At 41.6% G+C, this 18,836-nt stretch overlaps 2 protein-coding genes across 2 annotated transcripts; one reads left to right on the forward strand and one right to left on the reverse strand.

Moving 5' to 3' along the window:
- Window positions 1-485: 485 nt before the first annotated feature.
- On the reverse strand, window positions 486-8,132 carry abcg8 (ATP-binding cassette, sub-family G (WHITE), member 8). Its single transcript, XM_079229613.1, has 13 exons — window positions 7,995-8,132; window positions 6,769-6,870; window positions 6,498-6,645; window positions 5,797-6,035; window positions 5,420-5,552; window positions 4,556-4,825; window positions 4,180-4,339; window positions 3,804-3,905; window positions 3,252-3,451; window positions 2,278-2,354; window positions 1,827-2,094; window positions 1,592-1,719; window positions 486-1,417 (listed from the first exon to the last, which is right to left on the reverse strand). The coding sequence occupies exons 1-13, from the start codon at window positions 8,037-8,039 to the stop codon at window positions 1,280-1,282; spliced, it is 2,010 nt and encodes a 669-aa protein (XP_079085739.1). The 5' UTR covers window positions 8,040-8,132; the 3' UTR covers window positions 486-1,279.
- Window positions 8,133-8,559: 427 nt separating this feature from the next.
- On the forward strand, window positions 8,560-18,076 carry abcg5 (ATP-binding cassette, sub-family G (WHITE), member 5; the record flags this gene model as incomplete). The annotated part of the gene is made up of 14 exons (XM_079230018.1): window positions 8,560-8,717; window positions 8,943-9,064; window positions 9,413-9,549; window positions 10,799-10,897; window positions 11,443-11,575; window positions 12,675-12,814; window positions 13,457-13,586; window positions 13,736-13,949; window positions 14,241-14,446; window positions 15,997-16,135; window positions 16,876-16,949; window positions 17,279-17,390; window positions 17,538-17,650; window positions 17,892-18,076. The coding sequence occupies 14 exons, from the start codon at window positions 8,560-8,562 to the stop codon at window positions 18,074-18,076; spliced, it is 1,962 nt and encodes a 653-aa protein (XP_079086144.1).
- Between the last annotated feature and the right edge of the window lie 760 nt (window positions 18,077-18,836).

Raw genomic sequence — 18,836 nt, forward strand, 5'->3', positions numbered from 1 at the left:
TTTTGATGAAACACGGTATTGTGCAGCCCTCTTCAACGCTCTGAACCCTTTATGTTCTCTTTTCCCGGCCTCAGATATTCCGGTTTCATGCCACAAAAGCTGCTCTCAACCCCGACCGAGGCCGGCCTTAGATAACACACGCTGGTTTGTTTCCCCAAGAAGATTGTGTGCTAGTTGACGTCAGAGGGTCAGCGGAGATTATTTGGGATACAAATTAAGACGCAGGGGAAGGAACTTCAGGAACTCTTGTCATGAACCACAGCTTGTTTCTGCCTTTTGAAACAAGAGCAAATGTCCAGCTTATCATCACGGTGCTACATGCACTTGATATTCCCTTCATGATTACATATGAAGAAACATTAATAAGGGATTTGTGTTGAATTATAAAAATAATCACATTATCAATAGCATTCATTGTTATGAAACGGCTCAGCTACAAGTGACTCCACCATGTTACTGAATGACCAGGTCAAAGGACACAAATAAACGTGCTCGTGATTTAATACTTTACTAATTTGGACTCGAACCATGTCTGTAAAATATTTATCAGGCTATTGCAACAGTACAACAACACACAGCTTACATAATCTTCAATCTATGAGGACACAAGTACAAGCTCTTTTTTAAATTTTTTTTTCAAGTGTGACTTACTAAATCTCTTACTAAATCTCTACTAGGCTTTTTTCTTCTCTCCTTCCTATACTGCCCGCACATTGTTAAGCTTAATAACCTTACATATACCAAAAAGATAAAGCTTTAGAAAAAAAGAAGATTGAAAATGGAACAAGCAAAAGCTGCAGATGGATATCTGCCAAAGTGGCGCTCTAATCATTTGCAAAGATGGAGACGAGAAGGAGAGGAGGAAAAAAAATCCTTTAAACTTTGACGTAAGTGCAGTGCTCTGCTGCCACCCAGCAGCAGACCGCAGTACTGCAACACGTGCTTGTCCTAAACTAGGCTTTCTTACCCAAATCCTACTTCATTTGTTTCTACCACTAAAACAAGTCCAGGAGTTTCTGATATTGAAATTATTGTGAAATGGTTCATTTGAAATCCTTTGAATCCACTTTCGTTACCATAAAACATCCTAATAAAAACAGTAAAACGATGAGGGAAATCACGGCTCAGTGTCGAACCAGTCGAACTAGAACCCAAATTGCTTCCTTCCACTGCTGCACAAAAAAACAGCAACACTCATTGGGGGGGAAATCCTGACTGATATCATTTGTGTGATTCCAGCCAGCGTTGGGTCTGATTGTTGAAACGGGTCCAGATGTGTTCACCAGTCCTGACTGGACTTCTGTTTGATGAATTTTAGGCACACGTAATAGAGCGCCATGAAGACCAGACAGACTGCCAGCAGGACGAGATAGCACGAGTACAGAGGATACTGGTTCATCTTCATGGCTTCCACCACCTCAAAGACAAACAGAGAGGGATACAGGATGAGAGGGCTGACCATGTGCAGTACGTTGGTTTTCATAGTTGTGTTCATTTATGTACAATTAGTTCCAAATGTTGTGGTTTTCAATATTATAATTCGGAGGGAAAATGGACAGAACATATGCTTCTGTATTTGTTTCTAACTCACGTGGATGCCGTCCACATGGATGGTGAGGTTTCTGATGGTGACGGGGTACTTGTTGCCTCGGAACTGCACCTGCAGCATGCCCTCAAAACCCCAACGCATGAAGGAGGCGTGAGAGAGCCACGAGGCCACTGAAAGGTCAAGAACATTCACAGGTGTGAACGCCACAGACTGGCCAGCTGATCTCTTGTCCTCGCACCTGTTTTAACCCAAGGGGGAAATGTATTCATCTCCTCACCGAGCCACATATTCTCCAAGCTGATGACGAAGCCTCCGGTCAAATAGAAGACAGTGAAGAGGGAGTTGCCCATGAAGGCTGAGGTCTGCAGGGTGGGCAGCGCAGCAGCTACAAACAGAGCCATGGCTCGGCTGCAGTACACCATCAGCCACACCAGCAGGAAGTTGAGCAGGAAACGGTCCGGCGCCTCGTTAAGACCGGCCAGCCAATAGATGGGCAGGCCGTACACCAGTGTGAACACGCAGTGCTCTGGTAACTCCCCCAGGATCTGAATGTGGAGAATGCATCCGGTAGAATGTACAGAAATTCTGAAGAATTCACACTTTCTGGATCCTTGATTCTGGCTGCTGTATTTGCATGGAGACGCCACATTGCTGTACTGTACAATACACTGAAGAGGGACTCCAGCACGGAGCGAGACTGACCCCTACTGGAGATCTCTGGGGTTTACCTTGGCAAAGAAGTAGGAGGTGACGGAGTACATGCCGTCCTGCAGCTCGTGGTAGAGCATGGCTCTCTCTGTGTGACCTGCAGAGAACAGGAAGTTAGGCTGATGAGTCGGGGGATTATAACCTCTCGTATCTGGGTGCCTTAAGGATCGGAACTGTTCCTCAGTTTGCTGAATGCTGATACATACAGCAACAAATATCAAAAGATAAATAATAATATTCGACCCGGAGTCATAAGTGCACTTGAGTAGTCACTTCACCTTGACCTCTCTATCTTGAACTTGGCTCAGTGGACTCAGTCTTGCTATCTCTGCAGTTGATTATAAAATATATCAGGATCCAAGAACACTGTCCAACTTTATTGCCCACAAATCTTTATAATGACTTTAAGCCTTTTAAGAACTTTTCCAACTGTTCTGGACGTTCAGCATCTCACTTCTGGCTGGTTTGTCTTGTTACAGTTTATCTCCATTGACTTGATGCACTTCTGATAACTATGTTCTCCGACTGCTAAAACACAACTTAATTTGACTAAATTAAATTGTAAATTAAGTCGGATTATGGTTCTTTTCACAGAGTTTTCTTTCATTTTCACATATTTTTTTTTATTACGTCAAAAACATCGTTTTGTTTCACTGTTTTTTGAAGTTTTTCATTTGTTTCAGTTGGTCTGTATGCACTAGGTGATGCTCCCAAATGTGTTGCAGCACCTCAAAACTATAATAGAAAAATATTGAAACAAAAAAATATGATGTAGAACATATATTTTTTACAAAACCTAAGAGATGTGCAGACGTTTCAGTGAAGTTTCAGAGTCCTATATATTTTCAATCTAGTTCCTAATAAAGAAAAATGAGTTTCTGCTGTGTCAGCTCTTTCACTGTGCATACAAAAAAGGATGCCAGAATAGATTTAACATGCATGTGAACTTTGTTAAGGGCTGGACTGATTTGCAGACTGACAGCTAGTCACTCACATTTAGCGATGACGTCCAGCACCACAGCGAATGGGGTGAGAGCTCCGATCATGTAGAGCAGGGCCACCGTGTCCTGAATGGACAGACGCGTCTCTCCCGCCCCGTAGTAGAGACAACCGACCAGCAAGGACATGAGGAGGGCCTCGAAGCCGTGCACCAGTAAGGTGACCAGGTCTCTGAAGTCATTGTACATGTGCCGCCTGAGGGAGGAGATGAACACACAGAGCGCATTACAAATTGTTGTTTTTATCTCACATTGACCAATAAACAACCAGCCACTATGAGAGGACTGCACAGTTTACCACCATCCCGAGTCAGTTAGAACACCTGAACACTTCCTGCTGCAATTGGGAGTTTATGGAAAATAGTTTGCACTGAGCAGAGAAGTCAAAATGAACAGCTTTAAGTGACGGAGAAATTATTCAAAAGTAGTAGAAGTACAAATGCAAAACTTCAAATCAAAAAAGACAAAAGAGATCACACCCAAAATGGTCTATTTAAATCTGTCTGTAAACAGACATGCTGTTATACATCTTTGTGGGTTGTTCTTACCTGATGAGAATCGTAAACTGGTGAAGCCGGCCAGGCAGTCTGTTACTCTGCCTGGAAATAGTGACCACTTCCTCTCCTTTAGCATTGCTCATCTGCTGAGGGCTGCAGGCAGGAAAACAATGTCTGTGTTAGCACGCTGGAACCAATAATACATTATTAACATTAAGTTGTTCAAGCAACCGGAAAATGCCATGTAGCTGCTGATAAGTGAGACCCCAACCCTGCCTTTATATCACTTTATTTCATTGCTGGGGAGAAGGGAGGCAATGAGAGGAGGACGAGATAAGCGGAAACAAGCGAAAAGTTGGTTGAAATATGTGAATGTCTAGGTAAAGAAAAGGTGAAGAAACGAGGGCAAACTTAAACACACTGCTACCTGTCAGTTTGTGTTGGCGCTGCGTTGGTCCCAGCTAGCTTCCACATGTAATTGTCTGTGTCTCGGACCTTTTCCAGGAACCGCTCAGCCAGAACCGTGGAACGCTCCAAACACTCGGCCTCTCGCTCTGGACTGCGTCGGTCTATACTGATGAGATCAACTGGACACACACACCAACGGAAGAGGTTTGACATTTTTGTAATTGTTATATCTTGAATTGGTCATATTAAACTCTGAGGATGTTTCAAGATCTAAACTAACTAAAAAATGTATGCATTGGTGTCACCTTTCTTGGTGCTAAATGTCCTCTAAGCCAATGAGTCTGTGCGTGAAAGATGGTTGGGCGCTGTTTTGACAGCTTTCTACACACACTAACCATAGAAGTCGGAGGGGTTGCAGTATCGTGGGCAGGGGTATCCGAGGGAGGTGAAGTAAGGCACCATGTCCCGAGCAGCGCCACAGTAAACGGCTGAACCCGACGACAGCAGGACGACGAGGTCGAACAGCTGGAAGATGTCAGACCGAGGCTGGTGGACCGACAGCAGGACCAGACGGTTTCCCCGAGCAAGGCGGGACAGCGTGATGACCAGGTTGTGGGCCGTGAAGCTGTCCAGACCTGACGTGGGCTCGTCCAGGATCAAAATACCTGGAATGTAAAAACACCGGTTCTATAATCCATTAAAAGACACAACTCAATGAGATATGTGCAAAATACTTCAAGGTGTTATATTGTCTAGTGCATCTTAATATTCAGGCATCCTGGGTTTGAAAGGCTGTCTTTGGCATATTGATAAACTGTGTGACTATTGTTACAAACAAATAACACTTAATACCACTGTTAACAACCTTTAGAACAATGGTTCTCAAATGGGGGTACATGAAGGTACGTGAGATTTAAAGAAAATATATGTAAAAGTAACATCCATTCAAAAAAACTTTTAAAATTGTTATTTAATAAATATTCAATAAAATATAACTGTAAGTTCATGAACAGAATTTTATATATTCTATATTGAAAAAAGGTTAAGAACCACTGCTTTAGAACAACACATTTCCTTTATAAAATGATAATTACAACATTTATTCACAATACCTTAAATTACAATATCCTCCAAAATTAACACACTTGTATGATTAAATTACAAGCCAGTTCGAGAAAAGTTAATATTAAAAAAAAACTAAAAAAAAAAAGCAAAAGGGGGAAATTAAGAGTTGCAAGAGGTTCGTATGTTTCTCTCACCGGGGTTCCAGAGAAGCTGGACGGCTATGCTGACTCTCCTCCTCTCCCCTCCAGAAACGCCCCTCACATAGTCGTTTCCCACCCTGGTGTGAGCACACTGCCGCAGCCTCAGCTCTGCGATGACATCATCCACCTGTGACCGAAAACAGCACAAACTTGGTCACATGTAACTTATACAATATGTCTTCAACAGCACGTAGAACTGTTTTTTCAGCACTCTCAAAAATAAAAATACAATACTTGCACTGCCATCACATCTGGTCCAAATGGAGATTTGATGTGTTATTATAGGAGCGTGACCTCTCAAGTGTGAGGCCAGTGTATGCATCATAAAGAGTCCTCATATTGTGTGCATTATCTGCTTGTTTTAATCTCACCCTCTGGTCCCTCTGAGCCTGAGTGAAGTGGGTGGGGAGCCTCAGCTTGGCAACAAAGGCCAGAGTTTCCCGGACAGTGAGGTGAGGAAGAAGGCGGTCGTCTTGGCGGACGTGAGCGATGCTCTTCTTCACCAGCTGCGGCGTGTTGGGCTTCCCGTTAATTAGAACCTGACCGGATGTCATTGCACCGCCCTCATCGCGACATGTTATTATGTCCAGCAAAGATGTTTTCCCACAACCTGGAAAGAGAAGATTATCTCATTTAAAGCAATAATGAAAAATCAAACGAAAATCACTACACGAGTCAAAATCAGAACGAAGCAGTGAGCCGTGTCAAAAGGCATGGAGCCAACGTCAAGAAGCCTGAGGCATTGATTGGTCTGAAAATGTAGCAGATGTTTTCTTCCCTTCTTTCATAGTTCATGCAGCTGGATAAAAAGATAACGTTTTTATTGTTGTGCAATATGTTTCATGTTGTAAATGTGAAATGTGCTGCTGACATGAGGGAAGCTGGAACAAATGACATCTTGATTAATCAGGGTATGACATTTATAACCCTGATTAGAAACTGTATTACACAACAGCCGTATGTGTGTGTGTGTGTGTGTGTGTGTGTGTGTGTGTGTGTGTGTGTGTGTGTGTGTGTGTGTGTGTGTGTGTGTGTGCGCGTGTGTGCATGTGTGTGTGTGTGTGTGTGTCACCTGAGCTGCCAATGACGGCCAGCATTTGCCCGCTGCGGACTCGGAGGCTGAGCTTGTTGATGGCTGTCTGCTTGTCCCCTTTCATCTCCCACGGCATCTTGAACTCCGATAACCTCTCGTACCACGGGATTTGAGCCGCCGTGTCCACCTGGGAGCACAAAGACACACACACATGCACACACACACAATTAAGACAAATGTATACAGCAACACGTGCAGTAGAAGATGCAACAGTTAAAAGCTGAAGATAAGTGTGCATGAGAGCAGTTACCTCATAGTGCAGGTTGTTGACTTCCAGTTCATTGCACCCTCCACTGTAGGTGAAGTAGAGGCTGCTGTCTTCCTCAGAGGTGAACAGCTCTGTGTCTTGATGCTGTTCAAGAGGAGTAGATAGGTCGACTAGCTTTAGAGAGGCGAGCACTCATACCACATTTTTATCTGTGTCCATATCGAGAAGAACAAACTCAAAGTCAAGATCAGCAAGAACTCTTTTTATTTGATTTTAAAAGCATTATGTTAATATATATTAATTGTTTTTTTTGTTTGCATGCTCACTGTATCTGTTCAAATATTTTGAAAAAATTATACAGTGCTACGGTATCTGCAATTTATATTATACTTTATCAACTCATTTAATGTACGTTTTAATTACTCATTTATTTAATGATGTAAGAGCATGTTTGAGTGCATCTGTGTGTGCAAATAGTTGCCAGAGACCTTTTGTGCCTCCAGAGTCCATTTGACAATGTCATTAAAATTAACATTATGTAATACCTAAATAAAATAAAGTCAGAATGCAGCACGTGCTCACATCACATCTGCTGTACACTAAACAGTGTTACGTTGTAATAACTGTACATGTCATGTCAAATAGCTGGTGTGACTTCTAGTGACATGAACATAAAGTGTTCAGACCCTTCTGGTTCCTTTTCTTCGTCACATTAATCTACAGATGTTATTTCTGTTGTTCATGCATGTTTCCATTGTTCATGCAGCTGTTCTAACGAGTTATTGTCAGATGTGATAACTGAAATATTACAACAAAGCCTGAGGAAAGCTTCTGTCGCCAATGCTTTCAAAGCATACTAAAACAATTATAGTGCTGATGTTTTCAGAGTTATGGAGTATGGACTCTCAGATATAAATGGCCTGATGAATAGAAATACATATTTTAAGCATTCGTGGTAAAATGACTGCTTTGATATCAAACATTTTGGCTAGAAATATTAAAGCAATTGTTTTTTTATGTTGATTTCTTTTCAAATTGCGGTCCTATGTTGAGGGACATAATCACTCAAACTGGACTCTTTTGACCAGAATACCCACATTATTATATTCAATCTGACTCGGCACACAGCCATAGAGTTCAGAAGCTCAGTGGTCGGTGGGGAAGAAAGGAATCAAAAGAAAGTTTAGAAATGGTGGTTGATTTAACCAAAGTATGTCTGTGTAATAGCAGAGGAACTTAAAACCAGTGACCCCATGTAATGAACTGACCTGTGAGGAGCCGTATGCATGGTTGAGGCCAGTATCTGTGTCCATAACGATGCAAGTTGCTGGTTGATGTTTGAAGGGTCAAGAGGTCATTGCCCCTCTTTTCCTTCCTCTGTTAGGTTGCTCTCTTTTTCTCTCTATGGGTTTCTGCCTTTGTTGCTCGTTGTTCGTCCGTTGTTCCTCTGTTCAGAGTTCCTTCTCCCTGTTAGATCGGTTGACTCCAGTCCAGCTGAATCTCCTCTTGTCTCCTCCTTCTGTCTCAAAGCGTCTAAACTCATGTCATGTCAGGTCTTCATCTGCTCTGTCCCATTACTCGTAACCTTTCTGGTCCACAACTTGAGGACTGAAGCGAGACAGTCAGCCAGTGAATCTACTTTTTTTTTTTTTTTTTTGGTCTTCTTTATAGAGCTCCAGATCAAAGTTCTCTGAGATAACACAGCGTTCACTGTGTGTTTATGGTTCCTAAAAGAGACGCCACTGCTCTCGCACTGCAGCTCTGACCGGGCAATGGGTGCAAAGAAACAAAGTCTGTAAGACAACTCATATTTAGAGCGGACCGGCCGGGGACATGAACACATTTTATTCAATGCAGTCGGTGGAGCCGGAGAACGGGAGCAAAGCCAGAGAGTCCTTCAAGTTTGTGTCGGAAGGGAAGAGAGATGAAGGAGAGGAGCGATCAGAGCCCTCCTGCTGTCTCAGTGTCAAGAAGATCTCCTACACAGTCAGGTAAAGAGTGTGCAAGAGGATGACTGAGAGACAACAATACTCTGAGAATCATTACTCATCACTATGCTCATATTGAGTCAAATGATCTACAATTTTATGATGGCTGGAGAATAAATGTAACGCAAGAGAAGTTGCAACATTTTGTCTATACGTTGTGTCAAATAATGCACACTGCTGATTGGTGATGAACACATATATGTGTGTGCGTGTGTGCGCGTTTTCCAGTGAGCGTGTGGGACCGTGGTGGGACTTACCCACCTACAAGAAGCGATGGACTCGTCAGATCCTCAATGATGTTTCCTTCCACGTGGACAGCGGGCAGATTATGGGCATACTCGGCAACTCAGGTTCGCTCTCAGCTCAGTCCAAAGAGCAAAGTGTTTAAACACAACAGAAATAAACCAATCCAATAAATTGCGTATTTTTAGGACCATTAAGATACATTTTTAATGGAGTGTTACACACTGTTACATATTGAATACGAGGGTAAATAAAGGCAATGCAACAGAACCTTTTTATTAAAAAATTTAAAAAATCCTTCTATTGCCAATCTAAAAATGCTCCGAGATATGTGACCACATATTTTAATATTGTATGTCATATGTATCCGTGTGCGTGTGCGTGTGTGTGTGTGTGTGTGTGTGTGTGTGTGTGTGTGTGTGTGTGTGTGTGTGTGCGCATCTTGCCTTGTAAAGGCTCAGGAAAGACCACATTGCTTGATGCCATCTCAGGGAGGATTGGAAACTGTGGCACACTGTTGGGTGAGGTGTTCGTTAACGGCATGAAACTGAAGAGAGAAGAGTATCAGGACTGCTTCTCTTACGTGCTGCAGGTAACGCGCAGACATAAAGTGCATACTGAATAAACACAGACATAAGTTATTTGTAACCTCAAGAAATAAATCTAGTTTTCTGGATGTTTTAAACTGGGCCTTCAGCTCACCCCAACAAGATAAAAATACAATCAAACATCCATTGTTTGTAGAATGGGGCTGGAACCAGTGTGTGAAATGCATCTTCTCAAAAGCAGCATAAAACTGCTGAACAGCAAATAAAGAGTGTGAACGGTGGTTGAAAATAGTTAGCACCTAATCCAATGCACATTTCCCTGTGCCCTAGGTCTCATCAGGTGAAACTTTGCCCCACGGTATCACATGTAGGTGGCTGCAGACAGTTTGTGTGTATTTAAGTGGCCTGTGTGGTTAACCACCATTAATACCAAACTCGATGAACACACACCATTTTGCAAAAACTCCTTAAAAAGGTAGCCCTGGCCTCTGGATGAAATTAACTAAAGGCCCTTGCTGGCCTCCTCATACACTTAATCTCTCAATGAGAGGTGCTCAAGTGTATCCAAAACTTGAATTAAAAATACTGGCTTAAAACTGGCCTTGCTTCCTTTCAAATCATCTCCCTCTTCTAGCTGATAGCACCCCTCCTCTGCGCTCTAAGCCTTGTCATTAACTTCCCCTGCTAAGCTGTAGATGAGGAGGTGATATGAGCTCCTGATATTAAAGTCATTCAGATGAGCGACTGAGGAGTAGTGGGATTGGGAGGCGCCATGTGTTAATTGAGGCAGACAGCAGGTTCAAGGCATAAATGTGTGCATGTGTATGTGTGTGTGCATACGTCTGGGGCAGAGGTATGTTCCAGTCGGCGTATATGAATATACAAATATTCAGACTGCTGTTTGTGCCCTATATGGATGTAAACTTGCAGGGATGTGCAGCAAAGATACTGTCGATAAATACTCTGAAATCTACACTTTTCTGTTGCTAATAGTGTGAAGCATCATGCCAGAGACACGTTAGGTTTCATGATATACTAAAGTTTGAATACTGATGAAGAGACAAGAGGAATATGGAGGAGATAAAACTGATATTGCTTCTTCTTGGAGATTAATTACTATGTGTTAACCATAGTCTTGTTACTCATCTCCCTTGTAAGGAAAAATATTAGGAAGCTATTTTACAATATATTCTGAATATATCCTTAATAAATTGTGTCTGCCTCACTGCATCTCTTACTTGTTTCTTGCCATTTCTTATATTTCCTTACTCTCTCTGTCTGTTTCTTTTCCAGAGTGATAACTTGTTGAGTTATCTGACAGTGGAGGAGACTCTGACCTACACAGCTCAGCTGGCCCTGAGGAAACACTCGGCCAAAGCTATAAAGAAGAAGGTGACTTTTGAGAGCCTCTTCTGCTCTTTCCACTCAATCTGATTTCTACAGCTGAAGCATTTCTCCTGGCTAGAGAAAATATGTTTACTATTCCAAATAGTCACAGCTATTTCAAAGAATGTTATTTCCAACATCAGGATAACTAAGAATATAAACTAGATATAAACATTTCTTTAAAGGTCAAATCAGTTGGATATTTTATGTAACTCTATGTAATTGTAAAAATGTTCTTTGCTGGTCATCAGCACCGACACTCACACGGCTGGTGTGTTTACCATTTTAGTTCAATGCGAAAGGATCTTAAAATCAGACCTTTATAGGTTATACATGTGCAACTGGAAAGCCTATGTTCACAATCTTCAAATAAAAAATGTAAACCCAAATGTAAACCTCCTGACCCTCACTCAGAAATACTCAAAGAGGAGTAGTACACCGGAAATATTTCTACTAATTAGAACTATTAGGAACATTGTTTACAGTCAGCCTTTGTTGGCAGGTTTCTTTATTCATAGTCAGCTGACTCTTGACCTCTGCCTCCTGTGCAGGTGTCGGCGGTGATGGCCGAGCTGAGTCTGAGTCATGTGGCCCGCAGTGTTATTGGAGGCCGCGTTTTCCCAGGGATCTCCGGGGGCGAGAGGAGGAGAGTCTCCATTGCCGGCCAGCTACTTCAGGACCCAAGTGAGTACCTCTACAGCTGGGAAATATGAGCTTTATATGAACTAAAGGGTGCTAGTGCTGCTGATTTTTTAATACATGTAAAAGCCATTATCTCTTAAATCCTTAAAGCTTTACAGAATTCAAATGAGGAGATGTGGAGGAGATAAACTGAAGTATTAAAGGTGATCACACATGGGATGAGGATTATACAAAAAGAGCTGTGGCACAGTATGAGAAAGTTTTGCTCACGCTGTTTAGTAAATGATTAGATATAACACATGATATTTCATACATATGCTGTTGGAAGCAACAGGACTGGCGGCAGGACTGAGCTATCAAGAGAACAGAAGAAAGTTCACTCAGAACCCATCTCTCCCCAAAGATATTTAGAAGTCCATGCTGAGAAACAAAAGGGATGTAAGTAAGAGAGGACTCAGGAAAGGACAGAGAAAAGGACAGAGGGAGAGATGGAGAAGCATAATGAAAGCCTGGGTTATCACACCACAAAGGGAATGAGCAGAGACCCACCTGTGTGTGTGTGTGTGTGTGTGTGTGTGTGTGTGTGTGTGTGTGTGTGCGTGCGTGCGTGCGTGCGTGCATGCGTGCGTGCGTGCGTGCGTGCGTGCGTGTGTGCGTGTGCGTGCGTGTGCGTGCGTGTGCGTGCGTGCGCTTGTGCTCATCCCAGGTATAGTTTATCAGGTCTACATTCCTCCAGGGAGATTGAAAGGTCTCAGTCCTCATTCAGGATTAGACTGGCCATGGAAACACACACACACATAGAGTCACACACAGAGTAATGAGGAGTTCCCATTCGCTGCCTCTCCAATCAACCAGGAAATGAATTAATCTCACAATTAAAGCATCTGCTAATTCCACTTTGCTTTCATAATGCAAAGAGGCAATCTTTTAATTGTCCTAATTAGAGTAATTAACACAAAAAAAAGGACTCACTTATCTCCACAAGTGAAGTCGGCCCCGCTGAGAGTCCTGCATGTGCCACTTAATAAAAAGTACATTTAAAAGTTTCCAACTTAAAAGAAGAAAAAAAAAGTTATTGTCCTGCCTTTTTCGATGCGTCAATATGTGACAAACCTGCGTCATTGGGGTGATGTCATTGCAGGGGTGATCCTATTGGATGAGCCGACCACGGGCCTGGACAGCATGACCGCAAATCAGATCGTGGTGCTGCTGGCAGAGTTGGCCAGGAGGAACCGCATCGTCATCGTAACCATCCACCAACCGCGCTCCGAGCTCTTCAGGGTGAGTGTCCAGATAAACTTAAGAAAAGAAGAAAGAGTGGCTCAAGTCCGTTAAAACAATACCTATGTATGTACATCAAAACAGCTTTTGTTTCCTGTCCATACTGGACCTGAAGAGATCTCCTTATAATGAGATTTTAATGGAAGTGATGAGGGACAAAATCCAATGTCCTTCCTCTGTTAGTCAAATTAAGAGGTTATCTTCAAAAGTTACAACCTTATAAGTATGTAATTTCCTCTCTTTGTTTCGACAGACGTTTCTTAGCTGAGCTGCAGTGGAGGGATAGAAACACTATAATAACTTCAGCTAAACTTTAGAAGTCATTTTCACTCAGAAAGAAGGTTTTGGATTTTGTCCTCCATCTCTTACATTAGAAAGACAACGTTTTGCTGCCATGATGGACAAAGAAAACATTTACAGCAAACAAAAACTATTGCAATGTACATGTGGGCATGTCCTTATTGTTTTCAGACTTGGAAAATATCCTATAAACACAGAAAACTCACCATTTTCTACCGAGGCAGAAGATCATGCTCTAGGTTAGTTAGTTGATCGCCATGCTGAAGATATTTAACTATTTTTGGTGTGTGTGTGTGTGTGTGTGTGTGTGTGTGTGTGTGTGTGTGTGTGTGTGTGTGTCAGGTGTTTAGCAGGATAGCTATCATGAGTCGTGGGGAGCTGGTGTTCTGTGGTCAGCCCGAGGAGATGGTGGACTTCTTCAGCCAATGTGGATACGAGTGTCCAGAGTACTGCAACCCCTTTGACATCTATGGTACTGCATGCTATGATCCTGTACTGTAAACTAAAGTCGCACAGCTATAACAAAAAAAAATATATAGACATCTTGACAATATACAGTATGTAAAAGAATAAGGTGCGCATTGAACATTCAAATATTCAAATTGCTGTGATGTCAAACAGTTGACTTCACCTCGGTGGACACACGCAGCAGTGAGCGGGAGGCAGCCACCTTCAGTCGCATGCATGAGATCACGTCATCCTTTCAGAAGTCTGCCATCTTCCAGAGCATGCTGGGAAAAGTGGAGCAGAGCCTGCAGCGGGTGGACAAGCCGGCCATCCCCTTTAAGAGCAAAGAGTCACCGAGCGGTGCAGCCAAACTTGAAGTTCTGCTCAGGTCAGCCCTTCAATCCCCTTGTGTAGACGTCACCTATAAAGGCAATAATGAAAGACTGCCCACTAAAGAAATGATATGATTATTGCGTAGATTTATTCATCTCATACTCTTCTTGTACATACAAAGACATGTGGTAATCGTTTCTGTATCATGTTATCTCTGACTCTTTTCTGTCCCTCTCTTTCAATTCTCCCTCTCGCCCTTTGTGTGTTGCTATCTGAATATGTACCCGAGGACACGTACCATTGCATGTGTTCACATGTGTTTTCATGTGTTTTTTTCTGTGTGCAGGCGGACGGCAAGAAACCTGTCCCGAGACAGAATGGGTGTTCTGATGCGCTTGTCTCAGAACCTGATCTACGGCCTCTTTGTGGCCTTCTTCGTGATACATTTAGACAACGACGTCACCAAGGGGGCCGTGCAGGACCGCATTGGCATCATCTATCAGAGCATCGGAGCTTCGCCCTACACCGGCATGCTGAATGCTGTAGCGCTCTGTGAGTTTCACACCATACATCTGCACAGAGCGGGGGAAAACATATTTTTACTTTTTTATTTTTAAAGCATTTCAAGTTTTGACAGAGGGATCATTATTCAAAAACTCAAATCAAGCATTTATACGCTCTGTGCTGAACTGGTATGACACCAAAACAAACTGGAATGTCCAAGGACATTTAACTTCAAGTGATAACATCACACAAAATATCTACAAAAGATGGATATGATGACTTTAGGGAAATTCTGCAGTGGATGAAGTGTGTGTGGTCTATCACCTGAGTCAAAGTTAAATAGCGTGTTTGAAACGTCGTTATCTCAGCCGTGTAAGCTCGCTTATCTCTCCTTCAGTGGGTGAAAGGGGTCGGCTGCCTGCAGTAGTTTTGTTCCCTTCAGCAGAAATGTGTGAAGTCTAGCTTTGATTTTGAAAGCTCCCAAAGAGACTTCATGTACTTCAGTGTCTCTCGTAGGTCAGAGTAAAAGATTAAGTGATAAGTTGTAAGTACAGTACTAGTGTTACAGAATAAAACTACAGTTGGTCATCATCACACTGTAGTTGCAGTTTGCATTTGCAGTTTACCTACAGAGGCAGAATGACCTTTACTCCATTTAGAGATCGCTGAACCCGAGAGCCTTTTAGACCTACACCCATATCGATATTATCTGGTTCTATATGTGTGTTAATATTTATAGCAGCTGAGATAACATCAAATACAGATAAACGTTCACACATGTACTGCATAGACAGAGATAAACAACTATTTTAGGACCTGTATTGATGGTAGGGTTTCATGAACTTTATTTATTTTTAAAATAATCTTGTGGTATGTATTGTTTTAACTTAATATGTACACAGCTTGGATACTCTTGTTTTTTATATCTCAGTGAGATTTTTTTTCAAGTTAAACTAAGGTTAAAACAGGCTAAACGGATGTTAAAATGTGTTGGCAATAGGTAATAAGGCCTTAGTATAACATATCTTAATATTAATTTTATACATAGAGTGAATGTTAAAAGATGATGAACCTGTGAAGGATATTGGCGATATGGGGTGATTATCTCTTCTCTGTCTTCAGCTGACAGCTGAGTGTACAATCTTAGCTTTAGGCCTCTGGCTGTCACAGATACTGAGGATAAGAGATGTGATAAAACACTGGGCTGAGCAGAAGTCAAACTTGAGTTAAAAAGTGATTAAAAGCACTCCACAAGCACCCAAACAGCCAGAAGCAGTGGTTGTGAATGGCATACTGACCTTGAATCTTACAGATAAAGACTGATAGGAACAGGTTTACTGAGTTGTCTGAATGAAGCCAAGAACATCTGCTAACTGAAACATGGACTTATGGCAAACGGCCAGCTTCAGACATCAAGAACCTGGCTTGTTGGAGCAGGCATGAGGTCTTCATGCAGCATGTTATGAATTAACAAGTATTATTACAATTTCTAACATATTTATTGAAGTAATTTAAGAGCTTCGTGGGCTTCCAGTATTAATGTTTCTCCTCTTTTCCACTCCTCCCATTATCTTCTCCCCCTCTGCTTTTCTCAACAGTCCCGGCGTTGCGAGCCATCAGTGATCAGGAGAGTCAGGATGGTCTGTACAGTAAATGGCAAATGTTCTTAGCTTACATCTTCCACATCCTGCCCTTCAGCATCCTGAGTGTGTTCATCTTCACCTCCTTCCTTTACTGGTGTGTATTTGTTCGCCATGGGGCATCATAGGTTCAATAGATTTCACATTCAATACGTCCACCTTGTTAACTGCCCCACAGGTTTGTTTTATTAATAGGCCTCTACCAAACTGTTGAGATGTTGCTTCATGGCAAAAGTTTTAATATACATTTACAAATATCTTTTTTTGTTGTTGAAAATTACTTTTTTGAAGAAATAAATCAGACTTGCTCTTAGGTTTTTTGGGCATCTTGATGAAAAGTGTGTGTGGCCTTGAACCAAACTATCATTTGCAAAACAGAAAGAAAAGAATTACAAACAATGTGCTGTTAAAATAGTAGTATTATGTTCGCATACAAAGATCAATTTGTTACAATGGAATTAGTAGTAGTAGTAGTAGTAGTATTTGCAGTTACTGGTAGTATTTTCACATATTTTACAGATGATATCAGCAAAATATTCAACAAAAACAATACTTAATAAACATTTTTAAATGTATTATTTTGGCATCAACAATAGTTTGATAAAGCATGTTTTTAGAAAATTGTTTGACCCTTATCAAACCCTTTTTGTCTCAGTAAGATCTCAAAAAACTTTAATGTCGAAAAATGATGTGCACCTTTGAAAGGTAGGCCTAACAGAGTCCTCATGGGGTCTGCAGTGTTTGTTACAGCAACATCTAGTTGATGTTTTAGCCTGAATCGAGTTAAATTCAACACATTCTTCACTAACTTCTATCTTTTGCCCCTGATCCTCTCAGGACAGTGGGGATGCACCCTGACAGCATACGCTTCCTGTGTTATTCTGCTGTCGTCCTGGTGCCACACCTTGTAGGTGAGACAAGTAGACTTACATGGACGAGCTCCCAAGCACATATTAACTGTCATCGTCTATTTCTTCAAAGTGAAGGATTATAGCGACATGCTAGTCTGCCTATCTCCATGTTTCATATCCTATAACTCTAAAAACTTCTGTCTTTATTGCCAGTTTGCCGTCAACACTGACAGGGATAGACCATATCAGTTTTAGAAACACAAGTATACAAATGAGTTGGACTTGTCACGTTTCCACTGTTAATGGCTTTAAGTTGCCTGTATTATATATATATATATATATATATATATATATATATATATATATATATATATTTTGTTTTTCCTCAGGTGAGCTGTTAACTGTGGTGCTATTGGGAGTGTTCCACGACCCTAACATGGTCAACACTGGAGTGGCTCTGCTCAATATTGCAGGGATCTTAGTGGGATCTGGCTTCCTCAGGTGAGACAGACAATATGTTTTCAATTTATCTAGAATGTTTAAGTAACTTTAAGCCAGGCCTGTTGTGATTTGGACCTTGAATAGGCAATAAGCTCTTCAATGTGAATGAAGGCTCCAGGTAACGCACCTTCCTCTTCCTCTCAACAGGAGCACCCAACAGATGCCGATGGTCTTCCAGTGGCTCAGCTACCTGACCTTCCAGAAGTACAGCTGTGAGCTGCTCATAGTCACCGAGTTCCACGGACTCAACTTCACATGCAGTAAGTTTTTACCGTGATGGGACCATCTTCTGCTTCCACTTACCCTGAGAATGATTAAGGAAAATGTAATTCACTTCAATCGTTTCCTCTGTCAATGCTTTTACAAGTGCTCTATGTAATGAATGAGCTCAGTGTTCACGACAGACTGAAGGACACTCATTGGCTGTTTTGGGAACTGAAGCCGTCTTTTAAACCAGACAAATCGTTCATGTTTTCCCTCTATTGTGTTGTGCTGTTGCAGATATTTCCAAACCTTTGCCGGGAGCCTGTATGATCACTCAAGGCAGTCAGATCATCGATGAGGGTTATCCTGGCGCTCTGTCCCGATACACACTCGACTTTGTCCTCCTCTACTCGTTCCTCCCTGCTTTGCTGCTGCTGGGCATGATCAGCTTCAAGATCAGAGACAAGCTTGTACGTCACTAAAACCACAGACACATATTTGTGAGGGCCAGTGGGGTCTTTTGTTTAAAACTGCAATTTGTCTGGTTGAGAAGATGTAAAACAGATTTACAGTATGACGTTAGTCTGAGAAGATGAGGAATACTGAAGCACTGCAGCTCCTGCTAACATGCATCATCTGTGGCTGCACCCTTTCCACTAACATGCTCTGTATAAGCACTTTTACAGAATGAAGTATTATAAAAGGTCAGAACAATGATAAAAAGTACAGACATTTTCTCAAACAATGCCCGTGCAGGATGCAAAATGTACAGTACAGCAGGGTTAAATGAATCTATAATATCCAATATCTATGGACATTATACCACCTGATATGCAGCTAAATAACGGAATGGTCCTTGTACTAAAAAACACCAAACCTGCTGCTTTAACACTGAATGGGCTCAAACAACATCTGAGATGGGCCGCACAGATTCTACTTAAGGTCTTGTATATATCTGCACAAATTAATTATTTTCACATAAAAGTATATACAAAGTGGTACGTGTAAACTAAAGCTCAAAATATAAATCACCAGAATGATTCAAATGATGGACCAAAGTATCAAAGGAATTTCCACATTCTAAGCATAAAAATGTCCCTTACGTATTTCCTTGTTTAAATTTTTTTTTTAATTTATCATGAATAGGAAGTGATGCTTATTGTAATATTGTAAAATTGTTTATTTTTTTAGAGAACATTTTATCATCAGTATACAAGTAGTTTTGTTTTGTTTAAAATAGAC

Source organism: Taurulus bubalis (genome assembly GCF_910589615.1).
Source record: "Taurulus bubalis genome assembly, chromosome: 14".
In the NCBI taxonomy this organism is placed as follows: domain Eukaryota; kingdom Metazoa; phylum Chordata; class Actinopteri; order Perciformes; family Cottidae; genus Taurulus; species Taurulus bubalis.

Excerpts from the sequence above, each read along its gene's own strand:
- abcg8 (XM_079229613.1), bottom strand. The coding sequence starts at position 8,039 with ATGGACACAGATACTGGCCTCAACCATGCATACGGCTCCTCACAG. Across the intron at positions 6,646-6,768 it reads TCAACAACCTGCACTATGAG|GTGGACACGGCGGCTCAAAT; the intron begins GTAACTGCTCTC and ends TTGTGCTCCCAG. Across the intron at positions 4,340-4,555 it reads CAACCCCTCCGACTTCTATG|TTGATCTCATCAGTATAGAC; the intron begins GTTAGTGTGTGT and ends GTGTGTGTCCAG.